Source organism: Dipteris shenzhenensis, chromosome 1, assembly GCF_047967505.1.
Source record: "Dipteris shenzhenensis isolate YYH24624 ecotype China chromosome 1, Dip_SZ_1.0, whole genome shotgun sequence".
Taxonomy (NCBI): Eukaryota; Viridiplantae; Streptophyta; class Polypodiopsida; order Gleicheniales; family Dipteridaceae; genus Dipteris; species Dipteris shenzhenensis.
Window position 1 is genome coordinate 41,742,009 of NC_141596.1, and position 19,440 is coordinate 41,761,448.

The 19,440-nt window shown below is 42.8% G+C and overlaps 1 protein-coding gene and 1 pseudogene across 1 annotated transcript; one reads left to right on the top strand and one right to left on the bottom strand.

Annotated features, from left to right (window-relative positions):
* Positions 1-4,335: 4,335 nt before the first annotated feature.
* LOC147905853 (glutathione S-transferase F10 pseudogene) lies at positions 4,336-4,614 on the bottom strand (annotated as a pseudogene).
* A 511-nt stretch (positions 4,615-5,125) lies between these two features.
* Positions 5,126-18,640, top strand: LOC147905854 (pentatricopeptide repeat-containing protein At4g19191, mitochondrial-like). Its single transcript, XM_087378768.1, has 7 exons — positions 5,126-5,179; positions 6,655-6,764; positions 7,171-9,462; positions 9,789-9,881; positions 9,974-10,214; positions 11,002-11,188; positions 18,462-18,640. Exons 1-7 carry the CDS (start codon positions 5,126-5,128, stop codon positions 18,638-18,640), a joined length of 3,156 nt encoding a protein of 1,051 aa, XP_087234894.1.
* The last annotated feature ends 800 nt before the right edge of the window (positions 18,641-19,440 follow it).

Consider the following 19,440-nt stretch of genomic DNA (forward strand, 5'->3'; position numbering starts at 1 on the left):
AATATGACTATATTATTCAGCACCTCCATTCTTATTTTGCGACAATCAACGAAATAGATATAGTCTGGAAGAGAGCCTTTTTGAGTATACAAAATGATAAATTTCAATCTAACCTTGCTTCCTGAATTCGTCGCTTGCATCCACCAGTCCCAGCCTTTAAATTTGCAATGTTTTTAATCTTCCTGCTACGTAGTCTGTCTCCAAGCACGGTTCTCTTCTTTCTTGCTCTTGTCAACTCTTTTTTACTCTTTGAATGCTCCTCAATTTCATTCTGCAACTGCTGCTCCAATTTTGCACGAATGGCTATCTCCTCCATCTTGGCCCCCTTTTCTTGTAGGTACATCATTTTATACGTTTCCGCAAATGCAGACTGCGCGGAAATATAACCAAGAAGTCCATTTTGTCCATCGCCGGCAAACCTCAGTAATGTGGTGGGATTGACAAATGGAGGTGTAGAGTTTTTTACTTGACATTTTGGATATATGCTTCCATCACACCATAAGTCAATATGTTGAAGCCCTTCTCTTCTCATATTTTCCCGCTGTTGAGCATTCAGCACCGTATCCTTTCGTCTTTTTTGTGCTGGAGCATATTGTTCTTCTAAGTCGATGTGAAGATGGTGTAATCGCTTCTTCTCAGATAGTGACTCACTAGTATCGGCCATTTTTTGTGCTTCCCAGGTTGCGAAGTTTGTTTTTCAATCTCATAGTCGTTTTGTAACATGAATCGTGGAAGTGTGGCGGTATCCATGTGAATATTTTCAATCACTAAGTTCAGTGATGGACTCTTTATGAAAGGCCTGCACACGTCGGCCAAAGAGATGCGGAATCTTTAGTAAACAAAAAAAAATCTAAGAGGATATTTAATACAAAATCGTGTTAGTCAGACAAAAGATTATCTTATTCCTTTTTGAATTGACAGTTCTATAGTCCTTACTGACAATTCTGAGCCACGTTTCCGTATTTTACTATTTTTGAGGTCTTTTAGGAGAGAAATAAATCAAAAAATAGTGAATTTCTTACAGGGCCCCAAAATGAGTTCCCTTTTTCCCTAATGCTTTGTTACTGCAAAAATATCCTTCCCTAATGATTTATTCTTACCTCCCTCTAAGCTTACCAATGCAACAAATTGACCACAAATTCATATTTTGGTGCATTAAATTTTACTAGATGGTGCACAAAGACATGATAATCATCGGAAATACACCTTGCCATTTGATTTGATATGTAACATGACCCCATTTGGACTTGTAAATCAAAAGATACAGGGATGTGAAAATGTCGTCTTTTGGGACAAAACAGGGATTTCACATCCTTTTTTGGCCCAAAAGATGAGTTTTTAACGTCCCTGCATCTTTTTATTGTCAAATATAAATGGCATAATGTTACATATTAAATCAAATGACAAGGCATGATTTAGATCAATATCATGCCTTTTTGCACCATCTAAAAAAAATTGTCTGCATCAGAATATTATTTTGTGAAATTATGTACAATTTTTTGCACTAAGTTTAAAGCAAGGTTTCCCATAATGGGGAGCGCGAAGACATTGTCTATTTTGGCAAAAAATAAAATAAAATTTAACATCCTCTACCTTTTAATTACACTCTGGGAATTACTCTTCATAAACCCATAAAGCATGTGCAAGCAAGCATGTACTAAAAATTACCCCTATTCTTGCATTTTTACATGTTCTCATGTAAATGGTGAAACCCCTGTACGTGTTTACATTTTCAAGCTTAAAATTGTGACACTCTTTCATAAATCTACATATATAAATTACACTAAGTTGCTATCTTATAAATCCCCTCATGCACATAAATAGCATGTAAGTCCCCCCACTAAAAACTAGCCCTCAATACACTAAAGTGCTATGTTACATGTTTATTAGTGACCCCCCCAGATAATTTCTAAACCCAAATGGGGTCATGTTATAATAGTCCTTAACTTTAGACTACTCAATTTCAAGAATTGTGACACATAACCACCCTTTTGAATACTTTATACTTCAAGCAATTATTTTATAAAAAACTTAGATTCTTTTTTTGCTTTCTTCACACGACAATGGAAATTCACCTATCTAAACCTACGAGAATAATGTAGCTTACCAATTCTACAGTCATTAAACACAAAAACATTCCAAAGACACAAAGATGATATTCTAAGTAATACAAACATTCTCGCCTCCCAAATATTTTGCCTACAAGAAACACACTCCAAAACTTATCAAGACCCTACCATTCCAAACTTCAAACATGTTATGGAGACAATGGGCGTCGGAATTACAACTTACTACAAATTAGAACTAAACGTACTAAATAAACAAGGGTGCATGTATGCACAAAAGCACTAGCATTCGGCTTATGAGGCTCTATCAACAATTAAGGCTGTGTCGAAAAGAAATTCAAGGAAAATTTTTGCATCCATGTAGTTGAAAAAATGCAAGGTTACTTCAAAGCAGAGAGCCTCTACTTAACTTTGAGAGACCCGCTTATTGTCACTGATAGATCTCTATATTTCAAAGTTCCTTTTTATGTCATGGAGCACATAACTACAATCTTAAACTAGAACTTGGATCGTACCGTTTAATGAAAGTTTCATAAAGAGAAAAGAAAAAATAAACATTACACAAGGTCCATCAAGACCCGATCCTCCCTGCAAAAAAAGGCGAGCCTAGCATTCAAAACAAGAACAATGGACCTAAACAAATCAGTCGTCGATAACACCTTGCACAAACAGAACTTAAACCGTATCATGCATTATGGTTGCACACCAAGTGATTGTTTATCTGACGCAATCCTCAGGGGGGTCACTCATTATATGTAACCCTATCATGTGAGTTCAACAGAAGGATGTTTTTAATATCTAAATTTAACAAAAGTTAATTTACATAAGGGAGTACTTAAAACAATTTTCAAAAAAATTTACAGATTTGTATAGAAAAAGGGTACATTTTATTAATGAAAAATTTACAGATAAGGGATTTTAGAAATATGCCTTGAACGCACGTGATATTGAGGGTTTATACATAGTGACCCCCCTGAGACGCAATCGCATACCTGTTGGAAAACAGGATGACCTTTGAACAACTACGGACTACAACACTCTAAAATTTTGTTTCGAACTTGCACAACAATGACCAACACGCAATAAAATATTTCAACACATATTTGGATTTGAGCTTCAACAACAAGGAGTTAAAACGCACGACGAATACCTTACATGAATGAGTGTTCCGACATTAGGCGGTGGTCTTTGGGGAGATAGATTTGCCATTGCATGGCTTTCAAAGTTCCTTCAAAGGCCTATTCAAGTGTGGTCACCTTTAACTGGAAAGATATGTATGCAGTGTGGCAATGAAAACAAATCGACCCCATTACGGATCTTGTATGATGACAATTCTATACACCCTTAGTGCTTTGAGCCTCCTTTATTTGAGTTTTTCTTATTCTTTTACAGTCTCAATAAACCCGTTAGGCAAGCATAAATCCCGTTTGGCAGGCATAAAGCCCTTTCAACAGGTAACATCCGTTTTCAAGCAAATTAACAAATGGTTTTTTTTAAAAGGTGAACCGGCTTTTCTGGCAAATGGCTCTTTGGATTGCAATTTTTTTTTTCCAAGCATAGGCTTAGTAACTATGTCTACCACAGCTTTTTCTTTACCCAAGGATCTATGGAGCTCTATCTCCCAACTTGTAATAATACTCTAGCTCATTGACACTTCTCAAGATGTACTTGCAAGACTTGGCATCGACTTTCCGAGAGAGGGGAGATTTTTGCCTTCGCATGTAGATTTAGCAGCAGTGTCCCTCGTCTGCTCAATTCTAACCTCCAATAGCGGTGTCCCTCGTCTACTCAACTCTAATATGTCCTTGCCATTGTAGCTCTCACCTGCTCTCCTCAAAAAGTCATCCCAAGTGCTACTAGGTCCCGTCTCCATGTAATCAAAGGGTAATCCCCCACCCTGGTTGCACGTGACAATCACTCTTCACAATCTGGAACTCAACACTGTAGCCTCGTTCCCTTAGCCTAAGGTTCAAAAATGTTTTGCTACTTGTATGAGATTGCATTCCCTTTTGTATTTCATTGTTCACACATTCTAGAATTCCCGCAGAAGGTTTATAGTTTCGGCTCTGGGTTGTAGCTCTTGATGTTTCCTTGCAGCTTGTACTTGTTTACGATCATGGGAGAGAGAGAGGGTGTTGGATTGAAGAGACTGCAATCACCACTAGGATACCGATATCTTTGCTTCAAGTGCCTCATGAAAAAAAGAAATAGGGACCTTCAGCTTCTTTGATCAAGTTTGCAGGAGATCTGGAATTTTTTGGTGGATTTTCTAGGAGAAGAAATCCCCTGCCAAATACTCGTTGCTTGCCAGATGCGCCTCGTATATGTCCAATACCTTCTCCAGCTTCTCGTAGTTGGCCTTCACTACCTCCTCGTCCGTCGCTTGCCCCCTGAACTTGGCGAACACCAGCTCCTTCACCAGTGTCGAAATCGGTGGGTTGAAGTTCTGCGATTCCACTTCCAACCACTGCTCCACCATCGCCTTCTCTTGCAGCGTCTTCCCGTACAGGGGTGTGCCTTGACCCTCGTACTTTGTCACAACATATCTCACGATTCAGAAAACTATTTCAGTTTCCTCAGAAAGTGCTAATTAATATTGCACCATAAATCTATCATCACCAAAGACTCCGCTTTCATTCACCTCAGGGGACGGGCTCTAACAAAAATAAGGCATTCTTGCGTATTGCACAAAAACGTGCATGTTTTCTTGCCAAGTTCATGCCGTAAAATAAACTCAATAAAACCTCTTCGGCTTGCTGGAATGTTCCATTGTGCATTGCTTATGATGAAATACAGAGAGTGCTTAACAAAAATGGGAGCTCTGTGGCTAAGATATTAAAGACAACAACTCAAGACACACAACGATCGGACTATACAGCACATAATCGGAGCAACAGAGGGTCAAATTGATGTGTAGTCGAGCAAAAGAGACAAATTACTACTCACCATAAATCTTGAGGTCGCCATCTTTCAAAACAAGGATGACTCTGAAAGGCTGCAGATGCAGTCCATCTATGATAGTCAGTCAAAAGCACAGCTCCGACAAAAACTAATGCGCAATGGCGAATCGGCTTGAAAGCGAAGGGAGGGAAGCAAAAGGGGACGTTTTTTTGGTTCCCTGCAATGGAGAAGGGGACTGGAAGCGACCAAAAACCCCGTCCCTCCATCCCTTCATCCGCCCTCCACCATCTTCCTCCTAAACTTAGCGATGTGTTGTAGTTTCTCTTGGCCCCGTGCTACCATCCATGCAGCTCTCACTCGCAGGAACAATCGGGATGGATGCGAGAGGCTGTAAGGAAGAAGCTTCCATAGCCTCCTCCATGAGCAGAGGAGCGACTGCTGGTAGTTTGCTTATAGTTATGGAAATACCAACTCAGGCCACCAATAATAGAGCTCCTCCCAAGTGTCCACGTCTAAAAGGGAAGTTGGGTCATAAAAAATAGAGCTTTTGAATTTCAAACTCGCCCCAACTTGATCCTTAAGCATTGTCTGTAGGAGAGCCATGCTAACAATATTATTCCAATAATGGACTACAATGCCTTCTAAGAGTTTTCAAGCATCCAAAATCTCATAAGATAGCCCTAATAAATGTATATAAGCCTCCCACAACAAAAACACAAACTCTAATCCACTCACTAGAACATATACTAAAAAGTTTCAATACAAATATTCCCATGTATATCTTAGGAGACTTCAACATCAACTACAAAGTTAAAACTGGCAAACTACTTATACTCATAGGAAAATACAACATGAAACAACTAAGGGCAGTTACACACAGGCGCCCGCCCATCGTAGGGAAGGGGTGAATGCCCATGTGGCATTGATGTGGCAAAAAGAATTGGTAGTGCAAAAAAAGGGTCGCCCATCACGATGGGCAAGCAACCTCCCCCACCCAAAGCCCGCCCAAGCGCAAAACCAGGTTTTGAACCTAAGACCAACGAATAGGATTTCATGAAGCCTTGACCACTATGCCAATTTCAGCTATTTTGTAATAAATGCGCACATTTTTTGTTATGATTTGTCGAGCTAGTGTGTAAACACACCTCGCCCATCGCCCATCCTCACTTGGGCGGGGTGGGCGGTGTGTAACCAACCTACTATCAGAACCAACTACAATTCACGGTTCAACCTTGGATCATATCTAGACAAATTCATTCAACGAAAACCCACTTGCAGGAACACACTACACACATTGGTCCGACATTCAATAATATACACAAGCATTTCGCCTAGTCATTAGGCCCAATGAATCATATTCATCTTGTTTCCTTTTGGTGAGTAGGGGTCAATACATGCCACAAGTATGCGGGCGGCGAGGTTCCTCCTGCCTACGTGTCACGAATTTCGGCGAAGTGCCAGGCTGAAGCCCACCTGTCGAGGCCGCGTGAATGGTGGACTCAATGAGTTTTTGGCATGTGGCAGGTCGCCCCTGTAGAAGAGGCTTATGCATTTCGGCAAGACTCTGTGTAAAGGCCCTAACATTTCGATTTCATGAGAGTCGAAAGAGCTTGCAAAGGTGTGCGCAGCGATCATGTGCAGGTAGACAGAATGGCTTCTGCCCGATTCAAGAGACCAATGCTTGCAGATTGGAGGCTCGGAAGTCAACTATGATAGTCGAAATTTTGTCGAGATCTTGTGGCGACAAGAACTGCTTTATGCACGCTCTGCAATTGAATCTCGCCTCAGACTGACGAGGTAAGTCAGATGAGACGCTTCTTGGATTGAAGATCAGTCTTGCATATTCGCTTTGGAACTGCGTGAGATATCCGGATATGAGTCCAAGTTTGCTATAGCACTTTGAAGCTTTTGTTTAGAATTGCCCGGGTGGATTGGAAAAGAAACTGATATCCAAATAAGTTCAGTCATACACCTTTTAAATGTTTCACAAAATGATGTAGGCAATTCAAGCTGCAAAACATATGATTAAGCTGGCATTAAATGCGTCTTCCACAAAGAGGTTCTGTCTTCTTTTGCAAAAGTGCATTAACAAGAAAGACTTGACCGTAGGACGGAAAGTGTATTCCGTCATTGCAAAAAATGGATTAGAGCTGGATGCATTTCTGGGTAGCTACCTGATACGCATGTTTGCTTCATGTGGTAGTTTTTCAGAAGCCAACCTACTGTTTCACAAATTGCCTGAACAAAATGTATTTACATGGAGTGCAATCATTTTAGCACATGTTAATCATGGACAAGGTGACTGGGCCATTAAATTGTATAGCAAGATGCTACGATCGGGGGTGAAGCCAGATGGACATGTTTTTGTTGCTGTTCTGAAAGCATGTTCCAGTGTAGAATCTCTGTCCTATGGCAAGCTGATTCACTCTCATATAATCGAAAGTGGCTTTGAGTTGGATACATATGTGGTCAACACTTTGGTTGATATGTACGGAAAATGTGGTAGCGTTGATGATGCACTTCAAGTATTTAATGACTTGCCAAAACCAGATGTGGTGGCATGGAATTCAATGCTCGCAGCATATATCCAGCTTGGGAATGGCCAGGCAGCTCTGCAGCTTTTTCAGCATATGGAAGACAAGGGCAATAAACCAGACAATTACACATTTGTCAACGCCTTGAAAGCATGTTCCAGCTTAGCAGCCTTGTATCAGGGCAACTTGATTCATGCCAACATTATTGAAAGTAATTTGAACGTAGATGCTTTTGTTTGGAGCAGTGTAATTGACATGTACTCCAAATGTGGGAGTGTTGAGGATGCACGCAAAGTATTTGATAAATGTCCAAAGCGTGATGACGTGATGTGGAATGCAATGATCACAGGATATGTGGTGTGTGGCATGTCAGAAAAGGCTTTCCTATTCTTCCAGCAAATGCAACTAGAGGGAAAAGTTCCAGACAATGTCACATTTGTGAACGTTTTAAAAGCATGTTCCAACATGGCAGTATTGGGTCAGGGCAGGTTTTCTCATACCCAAGTCATTGAAAGGGGCTTTGATGTAGATGTGGTTGTTGGTAACACACTTGTTGACATGTATGCCAAATCTGGCAGTCTGAAGGATGCACGCAGAGTGTTTAATAGTTTGCCTAAAGATGATATGGTGACTTGGAGTGCAATGATTGCAGGATACTCCCAACATGGGCATGCTAAGGAAGCTCTCAGACTTTTCCAGCAAATGCAGCACGAGGGCAGGAAGCCGAACGTTGCTACTTGGAATGCAATGATCGCTGGATGTGCTCAGAACAAGCTTGGCCTTGTTGCTCTTGAACTTTTCAAGCAATCACAACAAGAAGGCATGAAGCCAGATAATGCCACATTTGTCGGTGCGCTGAAAGCATGTTCTAGTCTGGCAGCTTTAAGTGAAGGCAAACTAATTCATGCTTTAATAGCTCAAAATGGTGATGAGCTAGATACATTTGTTGGTAACACCCTTGTAGACATGTATTCCAAGAGTGGGAATATTGAAGATGCATCTGAAGTTTTTCAAAAGTTGCCAAAGCCAGATTTAGTGACGTGGAATGCAATGATTGCAGGACAGGTCCAGCATGGCAGTGCTCAAGTGGCTCTCCAACTTTTTCAGCAAATGCAACAGGAGGGTTGGAAGCCTGACCAGGCCACATTTCTAAGCATAATGAAAGCGTGCTCCTTAACAGTAGCCCCAACTCAGGGCAAGTTAATTCATAATATTATAGTTAGATATGATTGTGAGTCAGACATGTTCATTGGCAACTCACTCATTGATATGTATGTGAAATGTGGCAGTCTTCAAGATGCTCTCAGTGTATTTGACAAACTGCCAAAGGATAGTGTGGAGACATGGAATGCAATTATTGCAGGATATGCACTTTCTAATGACTATGAGCTGGCTCTGCAGGCTTTTGCAGATATGGAACTGGAAGGCTTAAAACCAAATGAGGTTTCATTTCTGTGTCTTCTTTCTGCATGCAGTCACATGGGTTTTGTGGTTGAAGGCTGCAACCATTTCAATACCATGAAAGAAGAATATGGAATCACACCAATGCTCGAGCATTACAATTGCGTAGTAGACCTGCTGGGTCGTGCAGGATGCTTGAAGGAAGCAGAACATCTTCTTCAAACCATGCCATTTCAACCTGACATTGTCAGTTGGATTTCTTTGCTTAATCATTGCAGATTGTATGGCAGAATGGAGCTTGGAAGACGATGTTTTGACCGCATCAATTCTATGGATTGTACAACTGCATCTGCGCATGTACTTATGTCCTGCATTTATGGTGATGCTGGCATGTCCAATGATGCAGACAAAGTTCGAGAGGTGATAGGATTTGCAACTGTGTCGAAAAAGCCAGGAAAGGCTTGTATAGAGGTCAATAATAAGGTACACGATTTTGTTGTGGGAGATAGAAGCCACCCACAAATTCATGGTGTCCATGCAAAGCTGAACAGTTTGAGCTGGTACTTGAAGAGTAAAGGACATGTGCCACAGGATGGCCTAGTACTGCAGCCATTTTCTAGTGAGGACAAGGGGGACGGGCTTATGTTGATACATTGAGAAATTGACCAACTAAAGCTTTTGGTCTTATTAATACCCCACAAGGCAACTATTTGAGTATCCAGGAATATACACCGAAAGATACGACAATCTGAGGGTCAAAGAATCTTCCAGTATGGGAAATCAATGTCCAATGTCTGAAGCTGAGTGAGATAGTGTCAGCAGAGCAGGAGCAAGGCCACCAAGAGAGAATATTGGACCCACTGCCCAATGCTCCTTTCTTATGCAGTTACTTTACTTCTGCTTTGGTGGCCAAGGATCTTGAAGAGGCAGATTTAAAGCTGCACTGCCAGGATTGGGAGGAGGGTGCCACTCATTGCAGGTGGAGACAAGGATTCTGTTGCTATGGGACTGAAGCCTCAGAAACATTGCGGAGATCGCTGTATCTCCTGGGCCTGGTCCCCACATTTGAAGGTCCAATGTGGGTCAAAAAGGTTGCGTTTGTAATAGTTTCTATGCAGCAATTGTGCAGTCCAGTGCTGTAGCAGAGGAGATGATGTCTGAAGGCAGCCTCTGTGTTTGGGTGAGAATGTTCTATGCTGGTCCATATATTCCTGTGTCCGCTTGTGGTGGAGTTACAGAAAGGATATGCTTTCTGTGCAATCCTATATTCGTGGAAAAGGATTTGTTGAACATGACAGGTAGCCTTGGGAAGGTATCCATGCTCCCTACTTAAGCTTACATCCTGTGGGAGGTCTGCGGTTCTTCTAGCATTTCCTTGAAGTTTTGCCATGGAAGGTGAATCCATTTATGTGAACTGTTCAACATTCCAGAAGATATAAATGCACGCAGTTTTCCATGAAAAGATATAGCTTTTGCAAAAAGTGACGAAAATTATTCATGCGCGCGGATTTTGTTCTTGAGTTCACGGGATGATAGTTTCCAGCCTAATCTCCACCTCCATCTTTTGCTGCTCCAGTTGGTGCCCACGAAGCTAAGCTGTACCTGCCCACGCAGCTTCTCCTGCTACCCACATAGCTATCCTCTTTGCCCGCCATCTAACTGTCCACGCTGCTTCTAGCTGCCCACGGAGCTGCTCCTACTGCTCATGCTTCTCTTGTTGCCCGCAAAGCTCTATCCTCTCGCCATTCGAGCTATACAAAAGTCACACGTGCCTGACTTATTTCTAAAGATGAAGCTCTACATCGTCCTTCAACATTCTTGTCCATAAAATTAAATAGTTTGAAAGTAAGAGCACTTACCCCCAAGAATAATAGGGATCTTGCGCAATAGATTGTTTGGAGTGTGAGAGCACAAAAGTCGAGCGTAGTTATCTAGGAGAGTGGTTGGGGAGCGAGAGAGTGGGAGGCTTGGTTGGTTCTTTGCAAGTGGAGCTCATGCGTGCCTCATCTGTCCTCACTCTGGGGAATGGAGTAAGGACCAAGCACCTTTGTATTGATGATAGTCTTGAGGTTGTCTTGAGTGGTGGTACTATGTTTGAGGCATTGGATCGAGAAGAGAGGTTGATTGTTGGTCCGAAGGTGGATCAGTCCCTTCATGCATGTGGTAAGGAAGCCCCGGTGGGCTTTGAGAGAGAAGTCACTACGGTGGATGAGCCGCCTCCTTTTGTTGATGTGGTGGCGAAAAGGTTGGGGAGCGGTTTCTCACTGATCCCGGACGACGAAGCTTGTTTGTTTTTTCATGTAGATATTGCTAGGAGAAATCGAGATTTGGAGACGAAAGATTGGAGGGAGGCTGGTGTCAAGCATCTGATTAGCTATGAAATCCCTATGGCCAAGGCTAGGCTTGAAGAGCAACTCATGCATGGGGGGTTTTACCTATTCTTTATTGGGTGAGCTCCATCTTTTAGGGAGTTTTGGAGTTTGAATGTGATTTTGGGGGAATGATTTTGAAACGAGATTGCTTGGGAAGGGTTTTGTTTGGTGCGTTGCATGTCCGAATGGTAGTGAGAAGAACTTGTTGGGCATTCCTTCATGTCCATGGGTGCTGTAGTCCTGGTTAGTCTGTTCTCCCTTTCGTTTAGAATCGAAAAATCCCTCTATCACGAATGTCTTATTTGGGTTGAGTTTCCTAACCTCCCTCTCTAGCTCAGTGATGTGTTGGAATACCTGGCTAGAGTGTTCGCTCCTGGTTCTGTCTTCTGCATGCTCTGCTGTCGAGGCAAATAGAGTCTGCATACTATGGCTCGGGAGGTGCCAGATCAGGTGGAGTTTTGATTGGGGGAAGGGTCGGTGTACATACAACAGGTTAAGTTCAAGGTTTTTCCAAACCGTATTTTTATTTCTAACATGCTAAGAACTGCCTTGATTGGTCGTGAGAGGAGCCGTGATGCAAAGGTTGCCTTGCATGCTACTAAGGAGGTGGCCCAAGAGGGTGGTTAGGAGCATATGTTTGTACCAGATGGTTCCAAGGGAATGGGCACTGCTGAAAAGGCAAAGGAGGTGTTTCCCGAGGGAGGTACACAGTCTATGGTTGTGCTTGATGGTTCAAAGAAGATGCTCGGGAACAAGCTGGAGATGGGGAGTGGTTCGTTGAAAGGGTCTATCCCTAGAAGGGATTCACCCCCTAGGGAGGTGGTCTCTAAGTCGTCGGTGTAGCAGCCCGAGGTCCAGCATGTGTCTGGCAAAGGGGAATGGAAGATGGGACAGGTGCCTACGGATGGAGATCGGTCGTTGGCTAAAGTTTCGGTTGGGATCTCTCAAGTTCGTGAGTTTGTTCTTGCTTTGCTTCTGCGTGATGGGGAGGATGTTGAGGCTTATCATTGTAAGCATATGCATGAAGAGTCATATCAGAAACCTTTGGGTGAGAGTGGTGTCGTTTAGAATGGGTCACATGTTGCGAAGAGCACGCCTAAGAGGATGGATGATGCTGCGAGAAATATTGGAGGTGGGAAAGATTTTTTTTTCCACTTTTTCCGCAATGCTTACAAGGCCCTATCACAGCAAGGGGGAAATGGGTTTGTGGCCGTATTCTAGTCAGCAGGCTAATTTCAGTGTTGTCATCGAACATGCGTGGCTGGTGTGGCTGCTGTGGTAAGGAGAAACATGATAGTTGTCTTCTTTGGGGTTTCGTGCTTTTGTGAACTATCCGAAGAGAGGAAGGGCAGTAGTGCAATTGTGGTGCCTTCGCAGTGCCGTGCGAAGGAACTTTCCTAGGATACTTAGGGACATTTTAGGCCATTTCTTGGTTATCACTATAGGGGTCTCTTCCATTAGTTTCAATGCTGTTTTTGTTTATGCCCCGAGTGGTGGTGGAGATAGGGCTCTCTATTGCAAGGGATTAAGGGAGAGTTTGGCGTATGGGCACTGGTTGCTTGGTGGAGATTGGAATATGACCGAGTGAGGGGCGGACCTATGACATTTAAGGAGGGAGGTCTCTAGTTGGGAGCAAGAGGAGTGGGATGACCTTGTGTTGATCTGGGAGTTGCTAGATTGCACAGAAATTGATGCAAAAGGGTTGCAGGTTTTACGTGGAGCAACAGACATAGTGGATTCGAGTTTTGTGCTGGTCTGATTGATCGAATCTATGCCTCGGGAGAGGGGTGGTGGATGAGGTCCTGCGTATTTGTTGAATACCAGTCTAGCAGATCACATGCCTGTGAAGTGGTGGTTTTCAACTGCATGTATGGTGACCACACCGTGGGACATAGGTTTCAAATTCAACAAGAAATTCTTGCAGAATGAATGTTTTTGCTCTATTATAGTTAGCACGTTGTATGAGTGTTGCTGCTGAGGATTTAATCTCTGTCAGTCCTGGGATCTGTCCATTATGAAATTGGCAGTTCAATGGGATAGGAAGTACAATGATCTTGTGGCAATGGCAAATGAAACAGTGAGGAGAGGTAGCTTGTCTTAATATGGGTAGTCAAGCGTTTTCCCAAGCATCAAAGCAGGTTAGTGGTTAGTGGCTGGTGACCGATCATGACGCTCAGCATTTCATATAAGATTATTGCAAAATCCTTGGCTTTAAGAATCAAAGAGCTGTGTGTCCTGGTTGTTGATAGAGAACAAAACGGGTTTGTGATGGGACATGATATCTTTGAAAAAATCATTATCGTTGATGGGATTTTTTTGTGAAGCCAATAATTTTTTGTAAGGATGAAAATGCCATGTATGCCATGTATAGAAGCACCAGTGTATGGGTAGTAGCATCGATAGGCACACATGTAAGCTAGTATAGATAGGACACAATATAAAAAGCTAGGAAATAGGAACAATGACCTCTTTGATTTTTGGTGACTTTTGTTTTGTCTGGACCATGTCTACATAAATAAAATGTTTTCTTGTATGAGAGCCTTGGCAGGAAATGTTCCAGTTCTTGTCGGGGTGTTCTTCTTTCTCCGAGCTAGTGTGAATGTGATATGAACTGGTTGCTATAAAGGCATTTGTGTATTTGCTCTACTGACCTATCAACTCTCTCTCTTCTTTAGATTTTTCTTGCTCCTTTGGGCAGAAGTGTCCTCTTCGATTTTGATTTTGACAAGGCGTATTACTGCAATAGATGGGACTTTATTGCCAGGGTTTGTTGATGGATATGGTAGAATGGTGACCACCCTTTTGGCAACACTTCTGCTATGCTATGCATTAATGGTGGTGTTGTAGGCAGGTTTGGTCTCTGTAGGTGTATTTATCAGGGCAGCACATGCTTGATGAGCAGCAAACGTGAATTCCACCCTAGACTTGATCAATGCTAGCAAACAAACTTCTTCTTGATGCAATCTTTAAACCACAGAAACCTCTATCCAAGAGTAAGGCCCAACCCCAAAGGGGCTCCCAGATAACAAATGACCTACCCCTAAGGGATCCAATTGATCATGAATTTGGCAGCGCAATTTGGTAAAGCATCCAGGCTTACCCGAATAGCAAAGGTTTTAGTCAAGCAGACCAAAACTGAGGCCTGACAAAACAGTTGAAGGAGGTGGAAAAGATTCCTTATATTATTAGAAGATTCAAGGGCAAAGTCCACTCAATCATCCGCAAACAATTGTAAACAAAACTGCAACCTTGACGATAAAGTCACCCCTTTGATTGCACCAAAACACAGGACCTGCTTGACCAACCCAATCAAAGACATAGTACAAATGGCAAATAGGAGGGGAGCCAATGGGCACCCCTGCCTCACTTATCTGCTCAGGGTGTATCACCCCATTACTCCTCCATTTAAACAAAGGACAACAAATGCTTTTCCAAACAAAGATCAAACCAGCTTAATCAGCGAGGTACCAAACCCACAAACTCTAAGACCCCATAGATCAACTCCCATGCCACCCGATCATATGACTTTTAGAGTCGAGAACCCAAACAGCACACACCTTTGAGGGAAGGAACAAGCATAGTCTAGAATTGAAGTAACATTCAGTGTGTTCTCCATAATGTTCTAGCCTTTAATAAATCCATTCTTCTCCCTATCTACTAAATAAACACATACACCCTAGATCCTTAGGGCAATGGCCTTTGCCATAATTTTTTCTGAGACATTTAACACTGTGGTTGGTCTCCAATCACCCACCTTTAGTCTATTTTGCCTCTTAGGAAAAAGCTTAACCCACCCGATATTTACAACTTCAGAATGAGAGCATTACTCACCATGTTCACCAAATCAAACTTCAACATATCCCAAAAGTGGATATAAAATAATATAGTGTGTAGAAAAGGGGATAGGGACATATTTGGAGAAAGGGGATAGAGGAGCAAAACGGAGAGAGAGACAGGGAAAAAGGGGGAAGAGGAGGGGTAGGAGTGAGAGAATGAGGTAGGAGAGAGAGAAAGAGAGATAGATAGATAGAGAGAGAGAGAGAGAGAGAGAGAGAGAGGGTGTAAGAGAGTAGGGAGCAGGTAGCAGGAAGGAGGCGGAAACGTAGATAGGATTAGATGTCACATCAAAAAGTACATAGTAGGGGGTGGATGGGGACTTATATAGTCCGTCCACATTTTCCACCTAAAGGGCCTCAAAAGGGCCTCCAACTTGGCCCTTTTCCCCCTTCATTTACAACCATCCATTCCCATAGAATTTTGCCCTAAAAATTTCACAGCATGGCTGTCCAAAAAGTGTAGCAAACAGCAAGTACTAATCAATCCGGTAGGAGATGGGGGTGGTCTTGGACAATGCTTTCTGGCTACCATGAATTTTCATCCTCAGGGAGTCCTCGCCAATTGATAAGATACTCTACGTAGGCCTTGTTTCGGAGTACATGGTCTTTGAAACCCACGATGTGCTCCGGAAAATAGAGGATGTGGCCCTCTTCATCCATAGGTGGCAACTAAGGAAGAACATGGACAGGCTGTCCAACATGTGGTTTTAGCAAAGACACATGGAAAACATCATGAATCTTGGAGGTACTGGGTAGCTCCAACTGATATGCAACCTCTCCAACCTTGCGGATGATCCTGTAAGGACCATAATACATATGAGCAAGCTTTGTGTTGGTATTACCTTCCAGCGAGGCATAACAGTTCTTATGGAGATGCAAATGCACATAATCTCCCTCTTTGAAAGAAAAATATATCCGGCGTTCATCCGCATATTTCTTCTGCTTGGCTTGGGCACCCTGCACATTCTTTTTTGCCAACTTCAGAAGGGCATCCATCCTCTCCAAGTCATTCCGTGCTTGCTAATTTTTCACAGCCATGTCAACAATTGAAGAAGGCATCCCAACCTTGCATCTGTACATTGCCTCAATTGGGCTCATGCCAATGGAGATATGCTTGGTAATTCAGCAAGTGCAAACCATTTATCCCAAGACTTCTGAGTATCATGACAAAAGTGCCCCAAATATTCCTCCACCCATTTGTTCACCCTTTTCGACTGTCCATTAGTCTCAGGATGGTAAGCAGTGCTAGGTGTGAGTAAAGTACCCACTGCTATAAATATCTCCTGCCAAAAGTGACCCATAAATTTTGCATGTCTATCACTGACAATTTCTTGAGGGAAACCATGATGCTTAAAGACATTCTCAATTAATTTGTTGATGCTTTAAGCCATACGTCATTGATGTAGAGGATTTTCAAACCTTAGTGAAGATGAAATGCCACATGTCATAAGAAAAAAAAACCATAGCCAAAAAGGAGAGATTGTAGGTAATAGGGAAGACATCACGTGGCAGATAGGAACCCAAGTAATGGTTGGCTACTACACACCCAAATAGTCTCATGATGTTTTACAATAAAAGGCAGTACAAACTTTGTCTGATTGGTTTGTCATTTACTCGCGAGTGAATTTTCAAGACGGATCGCACTGGGAATACTTGGTTGAGCATACCAGACTCTATCATTACACATATCTTCGATTTTAAAATGGGGCTAACATAGCAGGAGAAATGACTAGTTGGACAATGCAAACCACTCTATCCTTTAATGCATGTAGTGCATATGCTTCTCTTTCACAGTATGAAACATTAGTGATGGGCATGGTGGTCCAAAATTAATAGTCCTTCATACTGTCTAGGGACATGGTGGTATAAACTCATCTTACCACATATACTTGTACCAAAGGAGAATGCTAGTAGTCCATAGTAAATTTTTATGCTAATCACATAATCTTAAAGGTCATCTTAACCTCCCAAATTCTAATAGTGGGAAGGCCAACATTCCATGGTAACAGAAATCTACCCAATGCATAATTCTCATGGTCCCATGGCTCCCTATATTCTCATCATAAATCCATAAATGATGGTTTGTCAAGTCATTAGTCTAGGTCTAAGCCCATGTCAAGTATCACATTTCTTCAACACCCCACAATTATGTTTACATTGTTTATTAAAGTGTTGACAAATCCAAAGTTACATGTCTCCTCATCTCATTTATTTTTCCAAATTCTTAATACTTCCCACGATCCTTTCATAAAAGAGGAAACATGATTAATACAGGGGTCTTACAAGTAATTTATCAAGCATTCATACACATAAGCTGTTACGCTCTAGCCGAGGTAGCATGACCTCGGAAGAATCAGTCGACATTTCCCTTATAGGATCTATCTTTGTAATATATGTGTTTGCGCTTCATGTAAATGATCGGGAGGGATTTAATGTCAAGGTCCTAGGTGAGGGCTGATAGCACCAGACTAGATAGATCTAAGACCAAGGGCCTAGTGCTAAGATTGTGCCTAGGGGCAAGGAATTTAATGCATCCCAAGAGAGGGGTGAAATGTTGCATTAGGAAGGCCCTATATAGATGACATGTGGCATCTAGATCTATCTAGGGATTTGGGGTTTGCTAAGGCTAGAGAGAGAAGAGAAGAGAATGATTCATGTAATTTTTGGTAACGTAGATCTCTGTCTCGCTTGTGAGCCTTAGCAAGAATTGCCTGGGAGGAGAATCATGGTGCTGCTCCCGTGATCTGCAGAGAGGCTAGAATAGGAGAGTTTGACAATTGGTATCAGAGCCTTGTGGAGAGAGCAAGGGACGGGTGATGTACTGAAGAAGGCTACGAAGTGGAGCGTTGGTGGCGAATCACCCGACGGTGACCTCACGAGACGTATAGCGTGGGATCGTCGAAGTACCTGTGTGCTGTGACGACGAACAGCGGGAGTCTGTGATAGAAGGCGCTCCCGTAAGGCAACTCGAAGGAACGCAATCAAGAGAGCAGTAAACGAAAAGAGGACTGTTGACGAACCATAGCTGGAACTCGGAATTAGGCAAGTGAAAAGGCCGCACAATTATAGACCAGCGTCGAGGGAGATCCAACGCTGCTGACAATGTGCGTGATGATTGGCGCTCACGTGGAGCTGTGCTGACGACAAACGATTGGCGTGGAGAAGAGAGGGGATTCGTGGTCTACGATCAAACGGAAGACCTGAAGAGTAGATGGCGAATTCGAACGTGACGTGATACGTGGACTGTTCGTTCGACGTCGGTCTACACAATAGTAACAGTTGTCAACTACTTCCCTGGCGCATATGCAATCAGAGATTACGGATGACTATGAGGTCTTTCGACGTGGGCAGTCCGGGATCAATCGCAGAAGAATAGAAAGTCCAAGGAGCTGGAACGAGCAGCAGCAGCTCGTGAGCGGCGAGCAGGAGCAAACTGCTCAGGTGGGCCCGTAGTCAAGATTTGGCGCAGCGAGCACGAAGGCATAGGGCCCACAGGCTTCGGGATATCTGGCTACCTCGACCCGTGCTAGTTTTCGATTCCTTCAGACAGATTTCGATCAGAGTTCATAGACCAGGGGGCTCTCTGTCACTTCTGTCAATGCTGCGTTTTCTTCTCTTGATTTAGTTTGGTGATGCTCCGCTTGCATAAGAGTTTACAGTCTACGATGCTATAGGGACAGATCATGCCTATGCAGATGCCTGTATACTTCAGTCTGAGTTAATTTGTAGGAATTTTCCTAGTATAGGGAAAAGCGGGATTTGGATATATGCCTGTGTCAAGTGCGTAGTTAGTGTGCATGTCAGATTGCAGGTATTCCCTAGTATAGGGAATTGTATTAGAGTGTTAGTACCCTGAATCGTGTAAGCGTGTAATACAGTGTTCTAGCGGTGTTTATTTTAAAAAAAAAAAAAAAAAACCCCAAAACAAAACACCTATTGAACTGAATGGAAGCAGAAGAAGGGGCTTCCAGGAGGGACCCTGGTGAGTCAGGAGTCCGGCCGACCCACAGCAGGGATCGCGCCCAGTAGCTCACACTTTATCTGGCAGGATTGCATTGCTGGAGGATGCCTTGCAACAGTTGTTAGCGCAGCAATTACAAGCCAACGCAGGGCAATCTGAACTTAGGAGAGCGTTATAGAGTATGTCTGCCAGACCTTCTCGAGAGGAGAAGGGAAAGGCTCCAATGGAACTGGAGTCTAGTGTCCATACGGTCGAGCCTAGAAAGGCTAAAGTGCCAAATATTGCGAATTACAGACCGGAAAAGTATTCTGGTCAGATGAACGACCGTAGCTCCGATGTCATTGAGACCTGGTTACACAAATGGGACGA